Genomic DNA, 23,361 nt, shown 5'->3' with positions numbered 1-23,361 from the left:
TCCGCCTGCCTCTGCCTTCCAAGTGCTGGGATTAAAGGCGTGTGCCACCACTGCCTGGCTATTGGCCATTTTTCTAACAGCTTTATCTGTTTTGTATTTAATACTTTCCACTCTATGAAGTCCTCACAGACTCCAAGAGGCCAAGCATGCTATAGAGTCCTACAGGAAGCCACGGGGAGCTAGGGTTTTATCCAGGGACTAAGAACAGAGATGACTGGCTTGGTTAGTCAAGCACTAGGGACTGAAGTGATGGCTCAGTGCTTAAGACCATTGGCGGTTCTTCCAGAGGACCCAGGTTTGATTCCCAGCGCCTACACGGCAGTAACTCTGGCAACTCCAGTTGCAGGGGATCTGACACCCTCTTTAGGTCCCCAAAAGCACCAAGCACACAAGTGGTGCACAGATATATGTGTGGGTAAAACAAGCATAAAATTTTAACACATAAATTAGTAGTAAATATTACTTAGTAAAATTAAATTTTAAAGGCATGGGCAAGAGTTATTAACATCAGATCCCCAAAGAAAAATTACCCTCTTTTTTAGGGGTATCTCTAATATATTCCAGTGCCCTCAGAATGTCTACCTCCAACAATGCAATTAGTTCAGAAACATAGCATCATGGCTCACCTTACAGAGCCCAAATTCAGACATTAACAGATTAATGAGAACTGGTGAATCTTTCCCTGAGTGATTAAAATCTGTCACGCTTAAGAGGTAGGCATCACACATGGCTACATTTTTATTCCATGTTCTGCTGTGTTTCAGTCCAGGACCCTACACACATCAATCGCCCAGATCCCTCCAGAAAGCCATGGGTACTGAGGAGAGAATATTCTTGGTTCAAATGTAACTCAGAAGTAGTCTTTGTCCTCTGAGAAGAAAGACAAACATTTACAGAATAGCTCAGTGATAATATATGGTAAAGGAAGGTGGACACTCCTAGGAGCTTTAACAGGCAGTTTATGGAAGGGGGAATCTGAACTGGACTTTGTGTGCAGGTAGGATTTTTTTCTTTCTTTCTTTTTTAAAAAAAGATTTATTTAAAATATATGAGTACACTGTAGCTATCTTCAGAAATACCAAAAAAGGGCATCAGATCCCATTACAGATGGTTGTGAGCTACCATGTGGTTGCTGGGAATTGAACTCAGGACCTCTGGAAGAGCAATTGGTACTCTTAACCACTGAGCCGTCTCTCCAGCCTCAGGATTTCTCCCTCCCTCCCTCCCTCCCTCCCTCCCTCCTTCCCTTTCCTCCCTTTTTTTTTTTTTCTTTTTTTTTTTGAGACAGGGTTTCTCTGTGTAGCCCTGGCTGTCCTGGAACTCACTCTGTAGACCAGGCTGGCCTCGAACTCAGAAATCTGCCTGTGTCTGCCTCCCAAGTGCTGGGATTAAAGGCGTGTGTCACCACTGCCCGGCCAGGACTTTTTTTTTTTAACCTTCATATATTTGTTTGTCTTAAATAATAGGGCTGATAAAACAGTTCATCGGTTAAGAGCACTTGTTGCTCTTTTTTTAGAAAATATTTATTCATTTTATGTTTATGAGTACACTGTAGCTGTCTTCAGACACACCAGAAAGAATTAGACCCCATTACAGATGGTTGTGAGCCACCATGTGGTTGCTGGGAATTGAACTCAGGACCTTTGGAAGAGCAGTCAGTGCTCTTAACCACCATGCCATCTCTTCAGCACCCACTTGTTGCTCTTGCAAAGGACCTAGGTTTGGTTCCCAACCCCCACATGTGGCTTATAACTCCAGTTCCAGGGGATAAAACATACTCTTCTGGCCTTGGTGGGCATTCATTTGCATATATGTGGTGCACAGACATATGTGCAGGCAAACATCTATACACAGAAAAGTAAATAGATCTTTTTTTAAATTATAACATTAAGAGCCATGTATGGTGGTACACACCTTTAACTCTGCCTTTAATCCCAGAACTCAAGAGGCAGAGGCAGGTGGATCTTGATGAGTTTAAGGCCATCCTGGTCTACATGGTTTCAGGTTAGCCACAGCTACATAGTAAGACCCTGCCTTAAAAAAACAAAATTATAACATTTATTTACTTATTGTAAACATGTGTGTACACCCATATATACACCACTTCGTGCATGGGGTGGTCAAAGGACAACTTGAGGGAGCCAGTTCTCCACTTTCACCATGTGGATTTAGGGACAGAACTTAGGTTGTCAGGCTTAGCTGTCTTCACTGGCTAAGGCTTCATCAGCCCTTGCAGGTAGGATTTCAACAGATTTGTCTGAGGTAGAGGAAGAATGCCTCAAAGAAGGAAGCAGTGTCAAGAACAGAAGGACAGGGTTTGTTACATGCTATTTTCAGTCAAATGGATGAAAGATTCACAAAGACACTCTACAATGTATGGCTGAATGTGGCAGGCACTCACCACTGAGCTGAGAGAACACTTTGTTCACTGTGGCTGTGTATGAAGTGCACCGTGCCTTTTGACAGAGACTGGCTTGCACAGAGTCATGGGTGGGTTCTGTTTCCCTCACAAGAACTTCAAACTGCAGGCTGGAGAGATGACTCAGTGGTTAAGAGCATTGATTGCTCTTCCAGAAGACCAAAGTTCAATTCCCAGCAACCACATGGTGGCTCACAACCATCTCTAATGGTATCTGATGCCCTCTTCTGGCACATAGGTGTACATGCAGTCAGAGCACTCCTACATTAAAAAAAAAAAAAAACCTAAATTAATTAAAAAACAAAACAAAAAACTTTCAGAATTTACTCCAACAGAAAAATCACACTACTGAAGGAGTAAAGCTCCACGTTCAGGGTCAGAGGTCCAGGGTTTCATGAGGGGATCAAGCATCTGCTGAAGAGAAGAAAGCTGCCTGGGATGAGGAGAGGAGTGTCTATTAGTTAATACATATTATATATTATATAACTAATATTAACATATTATATGATATATAATATTGTATATAACTAATATGTAATAAATGTAACTGAACACACATCTTTAATCCTAACACTCAGGAGGCACAGACAGAGGCGAACTCTCTGAGTTCAAAGCCAGTCTCAGCTATGCAGCAAGGTAAGTTACATAGAGAGAGACCCTATCTCAAAAAAGACCAAAAAGGAAAAAAAAACCTAAAATTTACATAACTGAGGAGGAAAAAAAAAACAAACTATGCCTTAAATGGAAATCTTATTAATGATTAAGAAAGTTTTGTGATTTCCATGCAAAATGGCAGTGAAGCTGACCTAAGGAACTATTGTGGATAGGTAGGGGAGAGACAGATTTATAGAGAGCCTTCCAAAGAAAAGGGGGTCCTGGTGAGATGGTCCAGTGGTTAATCGCACTGGCTGCTCCTACAGAGGACCTGGGTTCAATTCCCAGCCCCTACATTGATAACTTGAGTCCTGGGGCATGCAGTGGCCTCCTTTGATTTCCATGGGCACGAGATATTCATGCAGACAAAACACACATACCTATGAAATTAAAATATTTTTTTAAAAAGATGTAGCAAAGTATTTATTGTAACAAAATAAATATGGCATTAGGAAGTGAAAAGGGAATGCACAAAAGATGTTTGCTACTGCTCTTTAAATTTATTATTGCATGTGCCTGCTTGTCTGAATGTGCACTATGTGCATTTAGAGCTGGAGGAGGCCAGAAGACACCGTTCAATTCCATGGAACTGAGCTGGAGTTAGAGGCGGTTGTCAGCTGCCTGATGTGGGTCCTAAGTCCTCTGCAAGAGCAGCAAGTTCTTAACCACTGAGATGTGTGTGTGTGTGTGTGTGTGTGTGTGTGTGTGTGTGTGTGTGATTGGCATGTGTTAGGTCTAAGGATGATACTGGACTGAGTTCTCTCCTTCCACCTTTACACAGGTATCAGGAATGAAGCTTGGGTCTTCGGGCTTGCAGAGCACATGCTTTTACCTGCTGAGCCATCTTCCTGCTCCTGCTCCTAGTCTTAGTACCTGCCCACTACATGCACACTTCTATGCACATTCACACTTGGAAAGAGAGACGGACAGACATAATCTGAGCATCTAAGACAGTAGTGTGACCATTAACTATAATAAGAATTTAGGAGAAACTGATGTCTTCAAGGCTACAGCTCCTGTGCCCCTGTTAAATATAACCAGTGAAACAGCCTGAATACAACCCACAGTGGCTGGACACAGAGGTGTGAAGCTCTAGAAGGAGTTTCAGGCTGTATACAATGGACTACGAGCCACTGGAGTTTAAGGATTGCTTTAAAATCAGGAGTTGATGATACTACCTTGAAAAGGAGTAAAGAGAAGGCAGCCAGAGAACAGATGGCTCTCCAAAAGAGTAGTACCTCCTGTGGGCCAGTGTGTACCAGGGGTGAAGACACTTGCTAGGCAGCAACAACCTTCTGCCCTCACCCATTGTAGCAAAAAGTGCTTTGGTACAACAGCCTCTCCTGTGCCACCAACACAGCACTTCTGTCTCCTTCCCCCTTTTTCTTTTCTTCTGTCTTTTTTTTTTTTTTTGAGATAAAGTCTTTATGAGTAGCCCTACTGTCCTCAAACTCCCTCTGTAGACTATGCTGACCTCAAATTCCAAGATCTGTCTGCCTCTGCCTCCTGAGAGCTGGGATTAAATTCTTGTGCCACCACACCTGCTTCCTGCTGAGGAAGGTAAGTGCTACCCTCCACTGATTACTGGCTTGCTTCCAGGCCCATGTACCATCCTTACACAGCACAGCTCTCAGTCTGTGCCTACCATCTCTGGTAAAGGAGCAGATACCAGGGGATGAGTGCAGTAGAACAGCTTACTCCAGGGACACCAGTGTGGAGGACCAAGCTCAGCCTTCTGGGTCCTTCCAATGATCAGGAATCCTAGCCCATGAGGAATCACCTCACTCTCAACTTATCGTACCTGCACCTGACTTGTAGTTGCGAGCTCAGCAGGCAGCAGAGCATGGTGGCACATGCACCTTATCATCGCACATGGAGGCAGGGCCGCTTGTAGGATCTCTGTGAGCTGAAGGCCAGCCTGGCCTAAATGTTCCAGGACAGCAAGCATTACATAGAGAGACCCGTCTTAAAGATCAAACAAAAAGGAACTCACTAAGCCATCCTACTTCCAAAAACCATTGCTCCATTGTTGGGCCCCATTTTGGTCTTGGTTTGGGCCTTGAGGACAAACCCGAGCCTGGTTTGAGGTCTGAAAACTGTCTCAGTCACTTCTGTACTGGAGTTACTCAGCACGACCTGCTTAAGCCTGCCTTTGCCTAGCTACTGCTGACAGAGAATAACCTTGTTGGCTGTCAGTCACCCCATACCCTTCATCAACTTTCCCCTCCCCCTATGTCATTTCACCTCAGCAAAAAAACTCCACCTCTTCTCTCAGCCCTTTATAAACAAAAAGATTGATACAATTAAACAAGTTCCTGCTTGGGGTGGTTATTATCCAGGCAGGAGATCCAAGCCGTATCCCACTCAGCCTGGGGAGACTCCACACTTCTACAAATGATGGTAATAAAGTAAATTGTATTTGCCACCTTCTTTTCTTCTTTTCTCATTGCTACCACTTGTCAACTTACTGCCATCCAAGGTCAGCTTCCACTTCTAAGAGGGAAATGGGTCTATTGCTAACTTCGTTAATATTTTCCCAATCAATCCTTCACCTCAGAGATCAATACTGTTACTTCTATATTTTAGTATTTCACTAAACTGGAAGAAGGGGCAGAAAGGGGGTGGGTGGCATGAACCACTGATTCTCAAAGACTGCTTTTAGGAGACCCTCAATGATGCATTTCAGCCTGTCTCCCTGACATCTGTGAACATGGTGGTCTTGTGGTGCCCTACCATGAGCAACATATCCTGAGAAGGCTGTAGTCTATGTTAGTGCCTACCTGCACCCCCATCTTGTGACAGTCCAGACCCCCCTCTTTTGCCTTTTTAAAGATCTGTGTATGGGCTGATGAGATGGCTCAGTTTAGAGTGCTTGCTGCTCTTGAGAAGGCCTGGGTTCCAACCCCAGCATTCACCCAGTGCTCCACTACTGTGGTAACAATTGGAGTTGTGGTTCCTTTGAAAACACAGAAATATTGTGGGAATGTGGTTTTGTTTTGATCCCAGGTGTGGGATATGGGGTTGCTTCTGACTGACCACAGCAAGTGACTATGATTTGCCTCTTGCTCTATAGGGGAGTACTTTTGCCAGCTGTAGTTTCTGCAATTGTGTGTCATTTGGAAATCTGAGTGTATAAATGCTAGAGCCCTGATAGGTGGGTTGTTGATTGTTAAGTAATCATGGACAAAGAAGAAATAAGAAATTAGATATCCTGACAGCAAAGATCAAACTTGCTCCAAGGAACTCAGTGCCCCCCTAATCAGCAAGAAGTAGTCTAACAATAACATCACCCCCTTTCCTCTTTCTGTCCCTTTTTCTCTCTATCTCATGTTAGAGGCTTGAAAGGGTGGAAAAAAGGTGGAGAAGGGTAGAAGAAAGAAGAACTCATAAAGTAGCAAGAGACAACACACAACCATCCCAACTCCAGTTCCAGGGGATCCAACACCCTCTTCTGACCTTCATGTGCACCAGGCACACATATAGGACATCCACGGGCACCAGGCACACATGGAACATATACATGTGTTCAGAAAAAAATCCAAACACATAAAGCTAAATAAACCTACTAAAAAGGGTTTAGAGGGTGTGTGAGGCCCTCCTGCCACAATGTTAGTAGAAATGCTTTATGAACCAAGTGCAGCACACACAGGGCTCGTTCTGCCTAATAAACCTCATGCTGCTGCCACCACCTCCTTTCTTCCCTCTCCCTGGGCAGGAACCCCAGAACACCTGGCATGCTTGACAAGCTCTCTGTCACTTGGCCACACCAACAGAGTTCTGAGAGCTTTTACAAACATCACAAGTGCAAGCAGAGCATAGTGTCACATAGTGTTCAAGGATGGAGAGAGCAGGATCAGCACCTGACTCAGGCCAGAAGAAGTTGTCAAAGCCTCTAGGACTGGAGTTACAGATGGCTGTGAACTACCATGTGGGTGCTGGGGACTGGACCTGATACTCCAGAAGAGCAGCCAGTACTCCTTTAGCATTTAAGACATCTCTCCAGCTCTCTTCTTCCTAAAGGAAGACTTGCTATGTAGCCCTTACTGGCCTTGGACTCACTTTCTGCTGAGATGACAGGTGTGTGACACCTAATTCACTGTGAGACTTTATTTTGAGGTAACATCTTGGTAAACTTCTCAGACTGCCTGTGAGAGCTAACCTTTGTTGTCATTCACACAATGAGGGGGGTCCTCGATTGAAGAATTGACGCCATCAGACTGGCTTTTGGGATAGTTGGGGGCTGGGGATGTAGCTAAACAACAGAATGCTTGTCTAGCATGGATAAGGCTGTGACTTCTATTCCCAGCACCACAATAAACAGACACATTAACTAGGTAAGTTAAATAAAAGGAAAGAAAGAAAGAAGGAAAGAAAGAAAGAGAGAGAAAGAACATAGCTAGGGCTGGAGAGATGACTCAGTAGTTAAAAGCACTTGCTGTTTTAACTACTTGTTTTAGAGGGTCCCTGGGAGAGAACCCTAGCACACACATCAGGTGGTCACAACTGCCTAGAACTCCTGTTCAGGGGGTCTCATGCAGTCTTCTGGTCTCCACTGGGTACCTGCACATGTGTGGTATACATACACTTAATAAATCTATTTTTTAGATTTATCCATCTTGTGTGTTTGAGTGTTCTGCCTGCATCATATGTCTGTGCATCACTTCCGTGCCTGCTGTCCATGAAGGTCAAAAAAGTGTCATATCTTCTGGAACTGAAGTTGGAATGATTGTGAGTTACCATGTGGGTGCTGGGAACTGAACTCAGGACTCCCAAAAGAACAAATGTTTTTAACTGCTGAGCCATCTCTCCAGTCCGTAAGTACATCTTTAAAACAGCATAAAAATACTAGCTGAAGGGAGCAAGCCAGTAAACAGTGTTTCTCCATGGCTTTCACGTCTGTTCCTTCATCCATGGTCCTGCCTTTAGCTCCTGTCCTGGCTTCTTCTGGTAATGGATATTAACTTGTAAGCTGAGACAAGCCCATCTCTTCCCAAGCTGCTTTTGGTTAGAATGCTTTATTACAAGTTTAGAAAGCAAATCAGTAGACTGACCTTACACTCACTTTGCAGTCCAGGCCAGCCTTGAATTCACAATCCTTAGTTTCCCAAGTATTTTTGTCACTAGGCCCACTGTTTGAATTATACTTTATAGATATAAGATGGATGCCAGAGCCCCAGCATTTCACCAGTAAGCAGGCCATTGCCAGCTGCATGCACTCTGCCTGTCCTCTTCTCCATCCCACCCTCCAGCTCTCCTCAGGTAACTATCAACACATCCCATCTTTACCATTCCTCTGCTCTGCCAATGCTTCTGTTATTTTGTTATATTTGAACTTCAAGAACTTTAACTGTGTCTATGCTCTTCCATCCTGAGATGGCTCAGTGGTTAAAAGCACTGACTGCTCTTCCAGAGGTTCTGAGTTCAATTTCCAGCAATCACATAGTGGCTCACAACCATCTGTAATGGGGCTTGATTCCTTCTTCTGGTGTGTCTGAAGACAGCTACAGTGTACTTATATAAATAAAATAAATCTTTTTTTTTTTTTAAGAGTAACTATCCCAACTTGACACAAGGTCACTGTAAGTAATAGTCCTTAACAATATAGGACCCATGGGTGGGGAGATAGGGCCTCTTGGCTGCTTCACCTGGACAGTATTTCTTGGGGCTCCAACATCCTAACTCTCAACTTGGGACCTGTTTACAGGATTTGGTGGTCACTGTAATCTGGGAATGGAACTCCTGCTAGGCAAATGCTCTGCCATTAAACTAAGCTATACCTCCACCCCAATAGAAGGGTTATGTGAGGACCTCTTGAGAGAAAGACAAGCTGTGAAACAATGTTTCTAAATAAATATTCGTAGCAAGGTGTCTGCACAGATTCAGGCCAATAGCTCTCAGGCTATTCGCACTATAATCTTACTGCCAGAAGACAGGAAAATACAGCCAAGCGTGTCCAACCTGTGGCCCATTAAAGTGGAGGGCATCTGTGAAAACTTCCCCAAACAAACTCATTTGTGGCTTTTTTTTTTTTTTAAAGACAAGAGTCTCTTATATTTCGAGACAGCTTGAACTCATTAGGTGGTCTGGCCTTGAACTCCTAATCCTCCTCACTCCACCTCCCAAGTGCCAGGATTACAGGCACGTGCCACTATACGCACATACAAGGTCGAGCTCCGGGTTCTGTACATGCTAGTGGAGCAGCCTACCAAAAGAGTTACATCCCCAGTCCTGCGATTTTTTTTCTTTTTTTATAATTCAATCACGCAGTTTTCCGGCGTGAACTTTGTAGTTAACACTTTTGCCAATGACAAACCGTTGCATTCACCTGTCGGGTTCTCCTTCTGGGACGCCCAGGCAACGACAGACTTACGCAGTGCTGTCAATCTCAGTCAAATTGCCAAAAGGGCTGCGGGTGCGAACTCTATGCAGGAAGTTGATGACGGTGGTTTACGCATGCGTGCCTCTTCGACGCCACAGAGAAACTACCCCAACAGTTGCTTCACTCAGTTGTTTCCCCAGTGCTGCCCCCCCCCTTTTGAGTACTACGCACGCGTCTTGTGCAGGCAGCGGTTGGTCGGTGCTTCCATCACTCACCGCAAGGACCAATGGCGTGAGCCTAGCTACCTACTTCCCCCTGAACAGCAGGCGGCGCCGGGCGTGGCTTGAAGGCCTTTGTTCCACGCGGGGTGGAACTTTGCGAGAGGCTCGAGAGCGTGTTGTGCCACCCATTAAGCCCCGGAGAAACAGCCAAGCGCTCAGCGACACCTCTGGGAGCAGAACGTACGGAAATGGATGTTAGGCCACTCTACGGCCTTAGAATGGAAAGTTGCTTTGAAACCCGGAAGCAATTCATCTCTCTCCGGAACACACCGCGGGTCACGTTGGAGCGATGCGTAGCAGGCGCGTGACCCGGCGTTCTGCGGGTCTTGCCCTCCCCAGAGGCATCCAGCATGCTCTGGGCACGTGGCAGCTCATGTCCTAAATAGGAGCAGTCCTGGGCCGCTATCCTGTGAGGGTGGAGACGCTTCCCGAGACTGGACAGGCACCGAGAGGTGGAGCTGAGCCAATACAGGGCTAAGGGGTAAATCTGACTCACCCGAGAGGCCGGAACTGACCTGCTGCAAACCTACCAAGGAACTATGCTAGGCTGGGTGGAAAGAACACGGGCGGGGGAGGTGCGGGGGGCTGTAAACTATGCTAGGGCTATCTCTTCCATTTGAGTGAAATAGGGCAGGAGGAGGGATTTGCTCTTCGTTCAGGTAGCGAGTGATTTCAGGCTGCAAACATTCAAGTCCGGAGCCTGAGATGGGACCGCCTGGGTCCCTTCCACATCTGCTGTTCCTTGAACAAGTTCCCACACAATCACAAGGCTGGAAAAGATAGCCCATGGGACTTAAGGATGAGTCAGAACATAATAACCACTGGCCTCTTGGCATGAACAATTAGACAACACTGACTTCTCCTAAGAACTACTGACCTTGATAGCTGAGTCCAAGAGACCCACACCCTAGTTCTATTTTATATAGCAGGACTCAAGGAGCTTGTCCTTCAGCTAAAAAGGAGAGAAGCTGCAAAAAATTGCAACTTGGGAGTATTCTTTATTTAAAAAAAAAGAAAATTGGGCTGGCGACATGGTTCAGCGGGTAAGAGCACTGACTGCTCTTCCGAAGGTCCTGAGTTCAAATCCCAAAAACCACATGGTGGCTTACAACCACCCGTCATGAAACCTGATGCCCTCTTTTGGCGCGTCTGAAGACAGCTACAGTGTGCTTACTTATGTGTAATAATAAATCTTTTTTTTAAAATTGCGTGTGTGTACACACGTGTCCCGAGGAGACCAGAAGGGGTACTGGACTAAGGGTGTTTACTGGGGAGTCCATGGTTAAGAGCACTGACTGCTCCTCCAGAGGACCTGGGTTCTCAGCACCCACATGGCAGCTCACAACTGTCCTTACACAGACATACATGCAAGCAAAACATCAATGCACATAAAATAAACAACAACAAAAAACTGTTTGCTGACTTGAATTGTTTCTAGCACCCAGGCCAACATCTTGCAACTGCTTGTAACATTAGTTCCAATAGACTTGATGCCCCGCTCCGGCTTCTGTGGACACTCATGCACACACATACACAGAAAATAAAAAATCACATAAAAACCACAACAAAAATATGCACTGTCTCTATCTGGCTTGTGTAGGCACCTAGTCAGATAATGTCATTCCCTAGCCTGTCCAATCAGTATTTGTTAAGATCCTGGGAATCATGTTAGAATGTTTGGTTTAGTTTCATTTTATTTACTTCCTTTTGAATACAATCGCATGTATTCCATGTTACCCTGAACTCACTACATAGCAGAGGATGGCCCTGAGCTTCTGAGGCTCCGTCTCTTACTAGGGATTCTAGGTGTATGGCACCACCTCTCAAGTATTAAGGACTAAGTGAAGTTTGAGCCCAGGACGTCCTGCTTGCTGGGCAAGATCTCTGAGCTACATCCCTGTCCCATCCCTGAGCCATCTCTGCAGCCGTTGGAGGTTGTCTCTTTCCGGGTGATTCTACATTGTCAAAACCAAGTTGACAAAACCAACCAGGCTATACCTGCCACTTTGTACTGTATGTGAAGCAGCATACTCAGTGTTGACAAATATCAAGTCAGAAAAATAGTTCTGAAAAATATCGAAAAGGTTTTATATGGAAAACTATCAAATATTCAGCCAAGACTGACTGTGTTTTTTTTGGATTTTTAAGACAGCGTTTCACTGTGTAGCCTTGGCTGTCCTGAAACTCTGTAGATCAGGCTGGCCTGGAACTCGAGACTTTTGCCTGCCTCTGCCTCCCAAGTGCTAGGATTAAAGGCATGTACCACTATACCAGCCTTCAGCCAAGAGTTATATAAAAATAAATCCATCTTATTAGTATGAAAATTTGATTTAATTTCTTTTTGAGACATGGTCTCATGTAGTATTAGCTGGGCTGGATGCTTTGATCTTTAATAACTGTTAAGATTATAAATATAGATCAGATAGTTTGTGTATTAAAGAATTTTATTTAAAATAAATTTGGGGGGCTATGGAGATGGCACAAGTATGCCTACAGGTCAGCAAAGCTAGGTACAGTTGTGGGTGCCTGTAATCCCACATTGGGGAGACAAGAGACAGGAGGATCTTTGGGGCTTGTGGCCAGCTAGTATGACTAAAATGACAAACTCCACATTCGGTCGAGAGTGACAGAGGACACCCACCAGCTCTGGCCTTCATACACACCTATACCCACACACATACACAAATACAAACGTCATTTCCAGCAAATGTTTGATTTGCACATTTCATGTTCTGGATGTACAGAACATGAATTCAGTTGGAGAGGTTTGCGAGAAGGAAAGTTTAAGAAGCCATGTGAGCTTGTTGTGGTACACACTTTTGATCCCAGTAAAAGCAGGGATCTCTGTAAATTCAGAGCCAGTCTGATATAGTGAGTTCCAGGAGGGCAGAGAGAACCTATCCTACACAGCAGGAAGGGAGGGAGGGAGGGAGGGAAGGAGAGGAGAGAGCAAGGAGAGAGAGACAGAGAGACAGAGAGAGAGACAGAGAGAGAGACAGAGAGACAGAGAGACTCTTGGCTGGCCTCTGGTCTGATTCAGTAATCCTTCCAAAATGCATTGCTGTCAGTTTTTGCTAGCAAGTGTTCTATCTCAGTTTTCTGAAGTAGTGTCTTATGTAAGCCAGCCTGCCCTGCAGTTCACTATGTAATCCAGATGTCCTTGAACTCCTGATCCTCCTGCCTCTACTTGTCTACCCTGGGACTGCAGACATGTATCTCTGCCCTGCTTCAGTTTTCTGAGTTCATTCTGACACAGGTCCTACTGTGAAACCCAGGCTGCCCTGAGCTCCTCATTTTCCTGTCTGTCACTCCAGCTCCTGGCTTACCTGAGTCATTTCTTTAACTATTTTGAAAACCTATAATGTGGAGAATAAAGCCTCACTTGCTAAGGAAGTCCCTTCATATGGCCCCAGCCTGTCCCTTCAGCTATTCTTGTTGGCTTTCATCAGTGTTTGATTTCTGTAAGGCCCCCATATGCCCACCGTACGCCCAGGAAATTCCTACATTCCATCAAATGTTCAGTTCAAACTCTTCCTCTAAGATACTTCCCTGACCACAAGTTTGGAGTGGATGTGCCTGGTCTCTCATCTCACAAGCCCAGTTTCTGCTGGTTCTTTAGTCTCCTGTTCCTACTAGCAGTAGGAACCGACTGATTCCTTTCTGTTCTGGTATACACCTAGAGTCCAAGGAACAGCATGGACCAATCCTGGAAGGGGGCTTGTATTGGCCTGCTGAAGGCCTTGAGAACCAGCGAGGCCTTTGCACTTTACGTGCCATGGTAAGCTATGGAATACCTTGAAGGGGTCAGATTATCAACAGAGTCAAAGACGGGGGAATAGCCTAAGAAGGGCAAGTGTAAATAGGCAACTGTTCACGTTGTATAGGAACATCCAGCAAGTGTCAGAACTAGACTACACTCTGGACTATGCAGAGTCCACAGACCTCTGTATTACACTATGAGTGTTTTAAACAGTCGGGGCCTCATACTGAGTGGAAAACATACCATACTGGATAGGATAGTGATAATTTCTCATTTCTATTCACATAAAGTTCTCCTGGTGCTAACACTACTCTGAGGTGGTTTGGCAATCCAGAATGCTTTAAATAAATATGCATGGGGGTGTTTTGCCTACAGGTATGTTAGTACACCACCTGCATGCAGTGCTTGCAGAGGCCAGAAGAGGGCGTCAGACCCCCAACCCAGGCCGTTTTGCTCCATGGCACTTCACACTGATAATGCTCTTCCACAATGTTCAAGACAGGGAAACACAGCACTTATACAGGCAGAAACTACCTGTATTTTAGAAGGGACACACATTAAAGCTCATTAGTCCATTGACCAGGACCAACCCCAAGACCCCGCTAAACTACACAGGGGCTGGGAAAACACCAGAAGAGACAGGGAACAGAAGTTTTTTGTGATCAACAGTAAGGCTTATCCCAGACCCCAGTGATCGATACCTACTGGTAGGAAGAGGAGGCAAGACAGACTGAGGCAAATGGGAGATGCACTGAGCAGAAAGGTTTTGTTAAGAATTTGGGTTCTGAGGCCATGAAAAGAGTCCTTTCCATGAACATGGATGAGCTGGGTAATACATCTTGCCTGTATGCTCTCCCCTGAAGCAATGTCTGGAGAAGTTAGGGAACTATACTATGAAGATGACCTCATTCAAATGGCAGCTGACAGGAGGCTACTGGTCCTAGGCATGTGGGCTTTCCACCGGGCTGGTGTATAGCATAGCATTAGGGCAAATAACAAGAGAAGAAGAAGCCACCCTTCCCATTTGAAAGCACATGCCATTACCTGCCTTCTTCTATTGGCTACTCAGTGTGGGAACAGGCAGAGATAGTGGGAGGTCATTGTGGAGAGACAGTAATATCTTTCTCTTTTAGACAGGGTCTCTATATAGCTGAAAATGACTGTGAACTTCAGATCCTCCTGCCTATACCTAGAATATCTATTGTGTGCTATCATGCCTGCTTTTATGTGGTACTGGAGACTGAACTAGGCAAGTACTCTATCAACTGAGTTATAGCACCATGCCCCTCCACCCCTCCACTACCTAGAGAACAACAACTCATTAACCCTTTCTTGATCAGGACATCATCTCTTTGCCACTGTTGAGGGAGAAGTGAGGTGAAATCCAGTGACCTTGTGAGAAAGGCAAGGCCAACACAGATGCTAAGTATTTTGCAATATGGAAATCTGAGGCTAGAGGACATTCTGTGCCTTGCCTGACTTGAATCCTCTCCTCTCCCACCACCCCATCAGGAAACCATGTCATCATAAGCATTTATAGGGTAGTCTGAGCCACCGAGCAAAGACCCCTCACTTGTTTTGCTGCTTCAGCACACGATACAGACCAGGTACAGGGCCGTATTATCAAAACTTCCAGAGGTGCTGAAATCTGTCTGAAGCCTGGCTGTGCCAGGAAGTGGAAGGAGCATGTTACTGTGCCAGTGGGACACTAGTGGGCTATGAAGGTGGACTCCATCTGTTTGACTGTGCCAAGGGAAGTCTACTAAGAATAGCTGTCTGCAGTGGGAAGGTTAGATCTGACCCTAGGAACATTTGTTCTTCCCATGTTGCAGGATCCCTTTCAAGGCTTCTACCGGGAGCAACTGTCCACAGTTCTGCCTTAAAAGTGCCTGAGAGGCCAGGCAGTGGTGGTGCACGCCTTTAATCCCAGCACTTGGGAGGCAGAAGCAGGAGGATTTCTGAGTTCGAGGCCAGCCTGGTCTACAGAGTGAGTTCCAGGACAGCCAGGGCTATACAGAGAAACCCTATCTCGAAAAACCAAAAACCAAAAACCAACCAATAAACAAAGAGTGCCTGAGAGACCTGGCATCACAGCCTGCCCCCCAAATCATCACTCACTCTGCCATGCACACCAGGTCTTCCTCCCCTTACTCGCCGCACCAAAGAAATCAAAACCCAAACTGAGGTATCAGAAACATGTTCTTTTTTTCTTTTAATAGTAAACCTCTTTACAACAAATATAGTGAAAGAGTTTTCAAACCAAACTCGTAAGAATCTCGAGGACTTTTCTTAATGTGCAGAATACTAGAAAGCATCACCGTACAGCATGGAAAGAAATAATGAAATGAAAACAAATCAACAGCCACACACTTGGACTCACCCAAGACCCAGGAGCCAGGAGTGTGGGTGATTGTCAAGTTTGGGGATGGGTCAGCTCTTGGCTGGCCCATCCCTCCCTTCTTCCCTCTTTCTGGGACTTGAATGGGTGGGGTAGAGAATTCAGATTCTCCTTGGGAACCTCAGCCCTCCTGCCCCATTATGTCCCATCCCTTCTGCTTATATAGAGGCAGACAGGGTAGAACAAGGAGCTCCCAGCCTCTAGGAGAGCCGACATTCCCCCACAGGGGGTTCCAGAGAGTTGGGTAAAAACAGAGAGATAGAGAGATTTTTTAGATACTTTCCCATCACTTCTGTCTCTCCAAACAAATAAATAATGAGCAAGAGAAGGTGCATTTCTTTCTTCCTTCCTGTTTGAGTTGGGGAGGGATGGGTGGGTACACTGCTGGGGATGGAGGAAATGTGCTCATGGCCCTCGGACCCACTATCCCTGAAAGCGGAGGGGAACCTGGGTGGGAAGGGCACTGGATGACGCCAGAGGCTACTTTGGCAAATACCCAGTTCTGTAGAGGGAGTGGATAGGAGGCAAATTTGGCTTGTGAGAGGAAGAAAATAAGTCCCCATCTGAGGTCTAGGTTCCCAGGGATCCATTTACCTGGCCAGCCAGAAGCCCCTGCATAGCCCCAGGAGAAACCTGGGGATACTAAACTGCAGAAATGTCACATATTCATTCACAGACTGCCCCTACTGTCAGGGACAGAGACACACAGGAACTCATATGTGTGTGTGCAGACACACCCACACCCAAACCCACAGTGCATGCACACATCCGTACATGGCAATCACAAGCCAGGTTTGCTTTCGGGAAGCAGATGGCAAACTGTTGAGTAGTACACTGTGAACTACAGGGGCTTCACCCCCAGCTGTGTGTAATGGTGGCCAAGCTCAGCCTAGAAGGATGAGCCTGAGATGAGGCCGTGATTCCACATTTATTGAGCACCTGTCATCCACAGCATTTACTGAGGGCCTACAATGTGCCAGCTACTTCAAGGGGAGCACAGGACTACACCCTGGATTCTTTCAAGGCCATAAGCAAGTCTCAAAACTCCCTGTAGGTATTGTGAGGAGGAGTGGGAAGGTGAGGCATATGGGTAGTATCCCATGCCTGCTCAGCTACTGGGGTAAAACTCTGGGTAAGGGAGGGTCCTTGCCTTATCAAAGGTGAGGTTCCAGGGAGAAGAGGAACTTGAGTTGGCTCCATAAACAAGTCAGAACTCCAGGGATGAACTGTGACTGGGTGGGGCTAGTGGGCAGCCATATGGAGGCAGAGCTCCAAATGTGAAGCCCTGGTGGAGGTAGGCTGTGGGGAGAAGCAGGAAGGCCAACTAGCACCCTCCCCCATAACTTTAGTAACATGTTTTGGGACTGAGAGCAGCCCGGGGAGGGGGTGAAGCCACAGAATTGGAAGCCGCCTATCCCTTGTAAACACACCCAGCTCACAGACACAGAGGCCCTTGGAGCTTGAGTCACTCAAAGGTACATCCGCACAGCTGCACACAAACACATAAATACAGGGTGAACCCAGATATACCCCCACGAGCATGCTCATACCCCTCTGCTTCTGGCTCCTTCCCTGCATCAAGTGTCAAAATACTACAAAAGGCTGGGTCACAAGTGGGCAAAGACCATCTTACGACAACACTGAGCCTTGTCTAACTCTACCCTCCAGCTGGGAGGAAGCCCCAAGGGAGTGTGTGCGGTCTCCCATCCCCTCTCCCCAAGTGGGGAAGCAGAGGAAGGGCAGGGGTGGTGACAGAGCAGGCTGGGGAGGGGGCAGACTATTCCCTCCAGTTTGACCTCAGATCCAGCAAGAGGTCCAAGGACCCAATGCTTCCACTGCCCCTGGTGCTTGCTGCAGCCCCACGGAGAGGCAACAAAGCATGAGTCTGGAGAGGAAGGCAAGAACACAGCAGAAGAATCTCATCTGTACAGTACGGGCCATTTGAGTCATTATTATTACAATATACTTTGACAAAAATAGAATCTCATTTCATATCAATACAACAACAACAAACACAACAGTTTCCTGGACGGTTACACCACTAACATTTGAAAGGTCTCTATTTACAATTACAGTAGCAAGAGGGCAGGTTTGGGATGTGGCCTGGAGGTGGAGGGACAGGAGGTAGCGAGACAAGGAGCACGCAAAGAGCTGGGAGATGGGCCAGGGGCAGGAGCTTGGAGGCCTGGAGAAGGGCCAGGGGCCTCATCTATAAGACCCTCTAGCTCCACAGAGCATGCTATGTGCCCAGGATGTACTCTTCTGGACACAGGTGCACAAAGCCAAGAGGTGCCCTCCCCATCCTGCCCCCGACAGGCCTCCTGCTCTCAGTGCCCCAGGGAACCAAAGGACGACTCTGGCCCACCCTAGAGCCACTTCACTGAAGGTCCTCTCCCAACTCTCCCAGTACATGGCCAGCTTTCTTTAGGATTGGGGTAGGCTAAAGGATGGGGAGCTATTGCACTGTACATCTTAAAGGAAAAGCTGGGGGCAGGATCCCGATTCACCACACCCAGTCCTTCTGTCCTCACTAGCCCTCTTTCTACAGCGGTCTCCCGTGTTACCTCTAGAGATTCCTACCTCAAGCCCCTGCCCTGGCCTCAGATTCCTAGGCAGCCTTTCTATCACCCAGATCTTGGGGTGTAGCACACAGGATCAGTGAGTGTGGTATGTATACAGGAAGCTGGAGGGACCAGGGTGGGTATTAGCCGTGAACAGCCCAGAAGCAGGAATTCTGCCTCCTCCTCTCCCCTGAGACACAAGCCTATCATCAAGCCAGCTTTGGGTTTCAGTCCACTGTCTGGTTCTGTTGTTGGGTAGTTTTTGGTTCTTTACGTCTATCTGGGAATGGAATGGGAGGGCTCCACATGCAGGGCTCGGCACCTGTCCTTCTCCAAGGCCTACTGCCCCCCCTTCCTGCAGCATATGTGTACAACGTGCAAAGTGTCCCCCCTTTCCCGCAATAAAGAGAGTCCCCCATCAGTGAAAATGGTGGGGGCAAGAAAGGGGCAAGAGCATCCCTCTCTCTAAAGCGAGAATTCGAATTTAAAAATATAATAATAATAATAATAACAATAATAATAATAATAATATAATTATACACAAATGTAACCATCAACAGGACATGGAGCAGAAGAAAGGAAGTGGGGTCGAGCGGGAGGAGCCCAGGACAAGGAGGGGTGGGCGGTGAGATTGTCAACTCTTCATCAGGGAGGCTGAAAGGAGGGAATGGGACCATCACTTTAATGTCTGTGAAGAAAGGAGATGGAGAAGGTGTGTGAGGGGCAACGTGGCCTATAGGATGCACCCAACCCTCTCCCACGGGGTAACACTCTAGGGTGAGGCTAGCTGAAGGTCACTGAGCAGGGAACAATGTTGCAAGGAGGGGGTCGAGGGCTGTGAGTACTGACCCAAAAGAAATGCCTGGCCACAAGGCCTCAGATGGGAAAGAAAACAGGCTGAGTGCATGTGGGGCATCCCTGGGTGACGCAGACACCGGCAGACAGAAGGGCAATGTTACAGTACCCAAGTATCCAGCCGCATCCTCTTCACAGCTGAGCCCTCAGCCTCAGGCTCTGGGGCTGGGCGCAGCAGGCCTAGTGTGGGCCCAAAGTCCCCCCGTCCATCATCCCGGTCCCCGGTCTCATAGGATCCTCCAGCTGGGCTGCTGAGACCTTCGCCAGGCTCAGGGCGGGCAGCTGGGAACACAGCTGGTGGAGGAGGAGCAGGGCTGCGTTCACGACTTGGGGACACTGGTTCTGACTTGATGCTGATGTGGGGGTGGGTAGTGACAGTGAGAGCAGCACCCACGTGAGGCAAGGGGCTGCCAGGGCTGGAGTTCAGGGACACAGAGACAGTAACAGAAAGAGTAGGAAGAAGTCACCAGACAGGGTAAACACAACAGAATGAGAGTGGGGAGTCGGGGGAGGGAGACGCGTGTCAAAGGGAAAGAAGAGAAATGAGTGTTAGCTACAGTCTGTCCACACCATTCTGTCCATCTTCTAAAGCTTACACCCTCAGCCCTGAGCGCTGGGTGGAGGGGCTCCCGACTTCCACTTCCTGATCACACACACACACATACAACTCCAGGAGACCTGTCCCTCACTCCCCACCGTCACCATGGAAAACCTCCCAAAGACTCACATGAGGTTGCTGAGAGAAACGGGGACCAAGTGGGGCTGTTGCTGAGGTGGCTGCTGTGGCTGTGGCTGTGGTGGCTGTGACTGTGGCGGTTGTGGCGGTTGTGGCTGCTGGGGCTGCTGGGGCTGCTGCCAGGCGGTGACATTGCCTAGTGCCAGCCCTGCAGGTGAACTGAAGGCTGGTAAGGAGGGTAGCTCTGCACTGGGCAGCTGGTAATCTGCAGTAAGAGAAAGGGAGGGGAACCTGGGTGGGGAGCACCTCACCCACCCCTTTTGGGAGGAAAGGTGGTGTCTAAGCACCGATGTGAAGGATGAAGAATTCATGAAAATGACAGAGAAGACAAGCCTGATGATCATGAGGCATGTTTTCTTTAACAGGGTAAAAGGACAAGTGGTTTTTTAAGATATCGTCAGTTTTAAAAATCAATCATGTGTAAGCATTGCTTTCATAAGGGCAGTTACAAAAAAGAAATGGGCAAGGGAAATGGAGAAGGCCTAGTATCGATCCAACTGCAGTCTCTTCACCTGCCCAGTTTCAGGCAGTGGAGAGGCAGCAGGGAGCTCTGAGAACCCCAGGGTAATGGGTCCAGGAAGCACAGAGGCCACAAACACTCTCCCTTCTGCCTTGGCCCCACATGTCTAGACTCTCCCTAAACATGGCTTAAGTTCCCATAGAGACATAGAGGCAATGGGTCTGACATCCAGTCTTCAAGTCCCTAAAGCGGAAAGGGGCTTGATCCAGGGCCTAAGCTAGGCCAAGTGACTTAGGTTCCAGGAGACTTACGGGGTACTTCCTGTCTAGGCACTGATCTTAAGATACCGTGATGTTTGCATTTTTTGTTGTTGTTGTTGTTTGCTTTTGTTTTTCGAGACAGGGTTTCTCCGTGTAGCCCTGGCTGTCCTGGAACTCACTCTGTAGACCAGGCTAGCCTAGAACTCAGAAATCCGCCTGCCTCTGCCTCCCAAGTGCTGGGATTAAGGCATGCGCCACCACTGCCCAGTGTGATGTCTGCAGTGTTAAAAGTGACCTGTTATGCACCTCACTTGCTAGTCACACATCTCTAGTATGCCGTGTGCTGTGCTGTTTGAGGTATTTAGAAATGCCTTCCCCAAGAGCCATAAAGATGTGCACAGTGGGAGGACATGTTAGAAAGACATGTACTGTCCAGTCACCCAACCTATGTCCCACTGTGAGTCCAAGGTCACTTGTTCTAGCCCTGTGTGTGCAGGAAGATGGTTTGAGCTCTGCAACATTCACAGCTGAAGCCATGACAGATTCTTGGCAATCTCCACTCACAAGCTGTGAGATCCTGGACAAGTGTTGACAGTCTAGAGCAGAGACAGCACTCCTGCCTACAGCATAGCCACCAAGGAGAAGCAGGTGTGGAAAAGCCATGTAGGACAGCAACACCATCGGGCTCCTGGTGAACTCCAAAACTTACCAAGTACTACTGCTGGCATGAGAGAGATGCAGCCTCAGGGTTGAAGAGCTGCCTGCTCATGAGTGCTCCCATGAGTGGCAACCCTCCCGTGACAGGGTCTCACTATGTATCCCTGGCTGACCTCAATATGTAGGCCAGGGTGGCCTTGAACCCATATAGCTCTGCCTGCTTCTGCCTCTTGAGTGCTGAGATTAAAGGTGTGCAGCACCATGCCCAGCTTCCCCACTGCCTTTAAACGTCACTCTAGCTGGTCAATGCCAGGTACTAGTTTGTTTTTGTTTATTTATTTATTTAATAAATAAACTTTTCTCCCCCCCTAGAATTTTTAAAAATAGTTTATTTTGTGTGCATTGGTGTTTTGCCAACATGTATGTCTGTGTGAGGGTGTCAGATCCCCCTCTTTAGTTTGAAACTAAAGTTACAAACAATTGTGAGCCACCAGTGAGTGTTTAGAATTGAAACTGGGTCCTATGGAAGAACAGCCAGTACTCTTAACCACTGAGCAAGCTCTCCCCTGGTTACTCATTTTAAAAACTAGTATAAATCCAAAATGTGGCCTCTAGGACTAACTCTATTCAATGCTTATTTTACAAACAAGAAAATCAGGCCCAGAATGGGCCAGTGCTTTACCTAAAGACCTCAGGGAGAAATCAGAACCCAACTCTTAGTCCTGCCCCATCCCAGCACATTAGCTATATCTCCTGGGAGGCTTACTTCCGAAGGGTCAAGAAGTTGACTTCTAGGCCACCTGGCGACCTCCTTAAGCTGCTGCTCTTGTAGTCACCTCAGACAGACCGCTAGAGGTAGTGTCCACAGAGGCCAGGCCCATCTCCTCTTAAGTAGGATATTACCATAGTAGATCACCTAGCACCTACTGGAGTCTGGCTCACGTCAGAAGGGGTACCCGCAAATCTCTACTGCTGACAGAAGTCTGCTCAGCTACTCCTGCAGCAATAGGAGCTAGGGCTTTCTAGGGGCCAAAGCTGCTTTCACACTGTAGAGACACAAGCAGTCCACAAAGAGAGCTGAGATGAACTAACTTCCCTCCTACTTCACAAGACTGAATGGGAAAAGCACAGACAGCCACCAGGGTAGGATTCCCAAACAATGCTTCTGAGGAGATCTGAGCTGTGTTCAGCCCACTTTCCCATTAGACTCAGGAAGTTGGTTTTTCTCCTTGTCTTAGGAATGGGTGACAGGCTGGGGAGCTTCATCACCCTCTTACATACCTATGTTCCCTGCACCAGGCCCACAGGCTGCCACTTCTGAAGCAGCCAGCCCCTCCCCAACCTCAAGATTCAATAACCTGGGAGTGGGCATGCATGTCAGGCACCCAAGGTACTGGGGTCAGAGACATTTGAGCAGGAAAGTCTGCCCAGAGTCATCAATAGCCTGGCTCCTGCAGGAGCATGAAGCAGACTGCTACCTGCCACTCAGCATTTCTCCTCCTGCTGGGAAACAGGACAAAGGTGGAGTCTGTCCTCTAATATGCTTCAGCTCACAAAGGACTGGTAGAGGTAGAGGAGTTTGGAGGGGGGTTCTGCTCTAGTTTACTGTCACCACAGAACAGCCACAACACTGGTCACTCCAGTGTGAGGGTCAGTGACTGAAGTGGGAAAGAGCTTACTGCCACACAAAAGCTCCACGACCAGGTGACAAAGCAAGTCCTTCCTGGCCAGACACAGCAGCCTGAATGCAGCCAAAGATGGCTGCAGGCATCACACTCTACTCTGGGGAAGGTGTGAGAGGCTGACAGAGCCATGCCAGCTTGCACGATATGTCCCACAGTTCTACCCAGAGATCTTTGCCATGTCCCCAGGTAAACCGTTCACCTTTAGACCTATCCAGCCTTCACCAGGCTTATCCTGCCTCCCACTCACTGCTGTACTGAGCCATCTCCGCTCAGGAAACTAGCAAATCCACTCTGCACCCTCCAGGAAGCTTTGCTG

General features: G+C 47.4%; 1 protein-coding gene across 9 annotated transcripts in view; it reads right to left on the bottom strand.

Annotated features, from left to right (window-relative positions):
• Nucleotides 1–15,614: 15,614 nt before the first annotated feature.
• Mef2d (myocyte enhancer factor 2D) overlaps nt 15,615–23,361 on the bottom strand; it is a 29,314-nt gene continuing 21,567 nt past the window's right edge. For 7 of the 9 annotated variants that reach the window (XM_031374336.1, XM_031374341.1, XM_031374340.1 and 4 more), the window contains 3 exons: nt 19,975–20,188; nt 19,357–19,663; nt 15,615–19,080 (listed from right to left, as the gene is read on the bottom strand). In XM_031374336.1, coding sequence (XP_031230196.1) covers nt 19,069–19,080; nt 19,357–19,663; nt 19,975–20,188 — 533 coding nt within the window. In that variant the 3' untranslated portion in view covers nt 15,615–19,068. Of the gene's footprint in view, nt 19,664–19,974; nt 20,189–23,361 lie in introns of all 9 variants that reach the window. The other 2 variants (XM_031374339.1, XM_031374345.1) reach the window with 2 other exon arrangements.

Source organism: Mastomys coucha, unplaced genomic scaffold, assembly GCF_008632895.1.
Source record: "Mastomys coucha isolate ucsf_1 unplaced genomic scaffold, UCSF_Mcou_1 pScaffold16, whole genome shotgun sequence".
Classification (NCBI taxonomy): Eukaryota; Metazoa; Chordata; class Mammalia; order Rodentia; family Muridae; genus Mastomys; species Mastomys coucha.
This window is presented reverse-complemented; position numbering and strand designations above follow the sequence as displayed.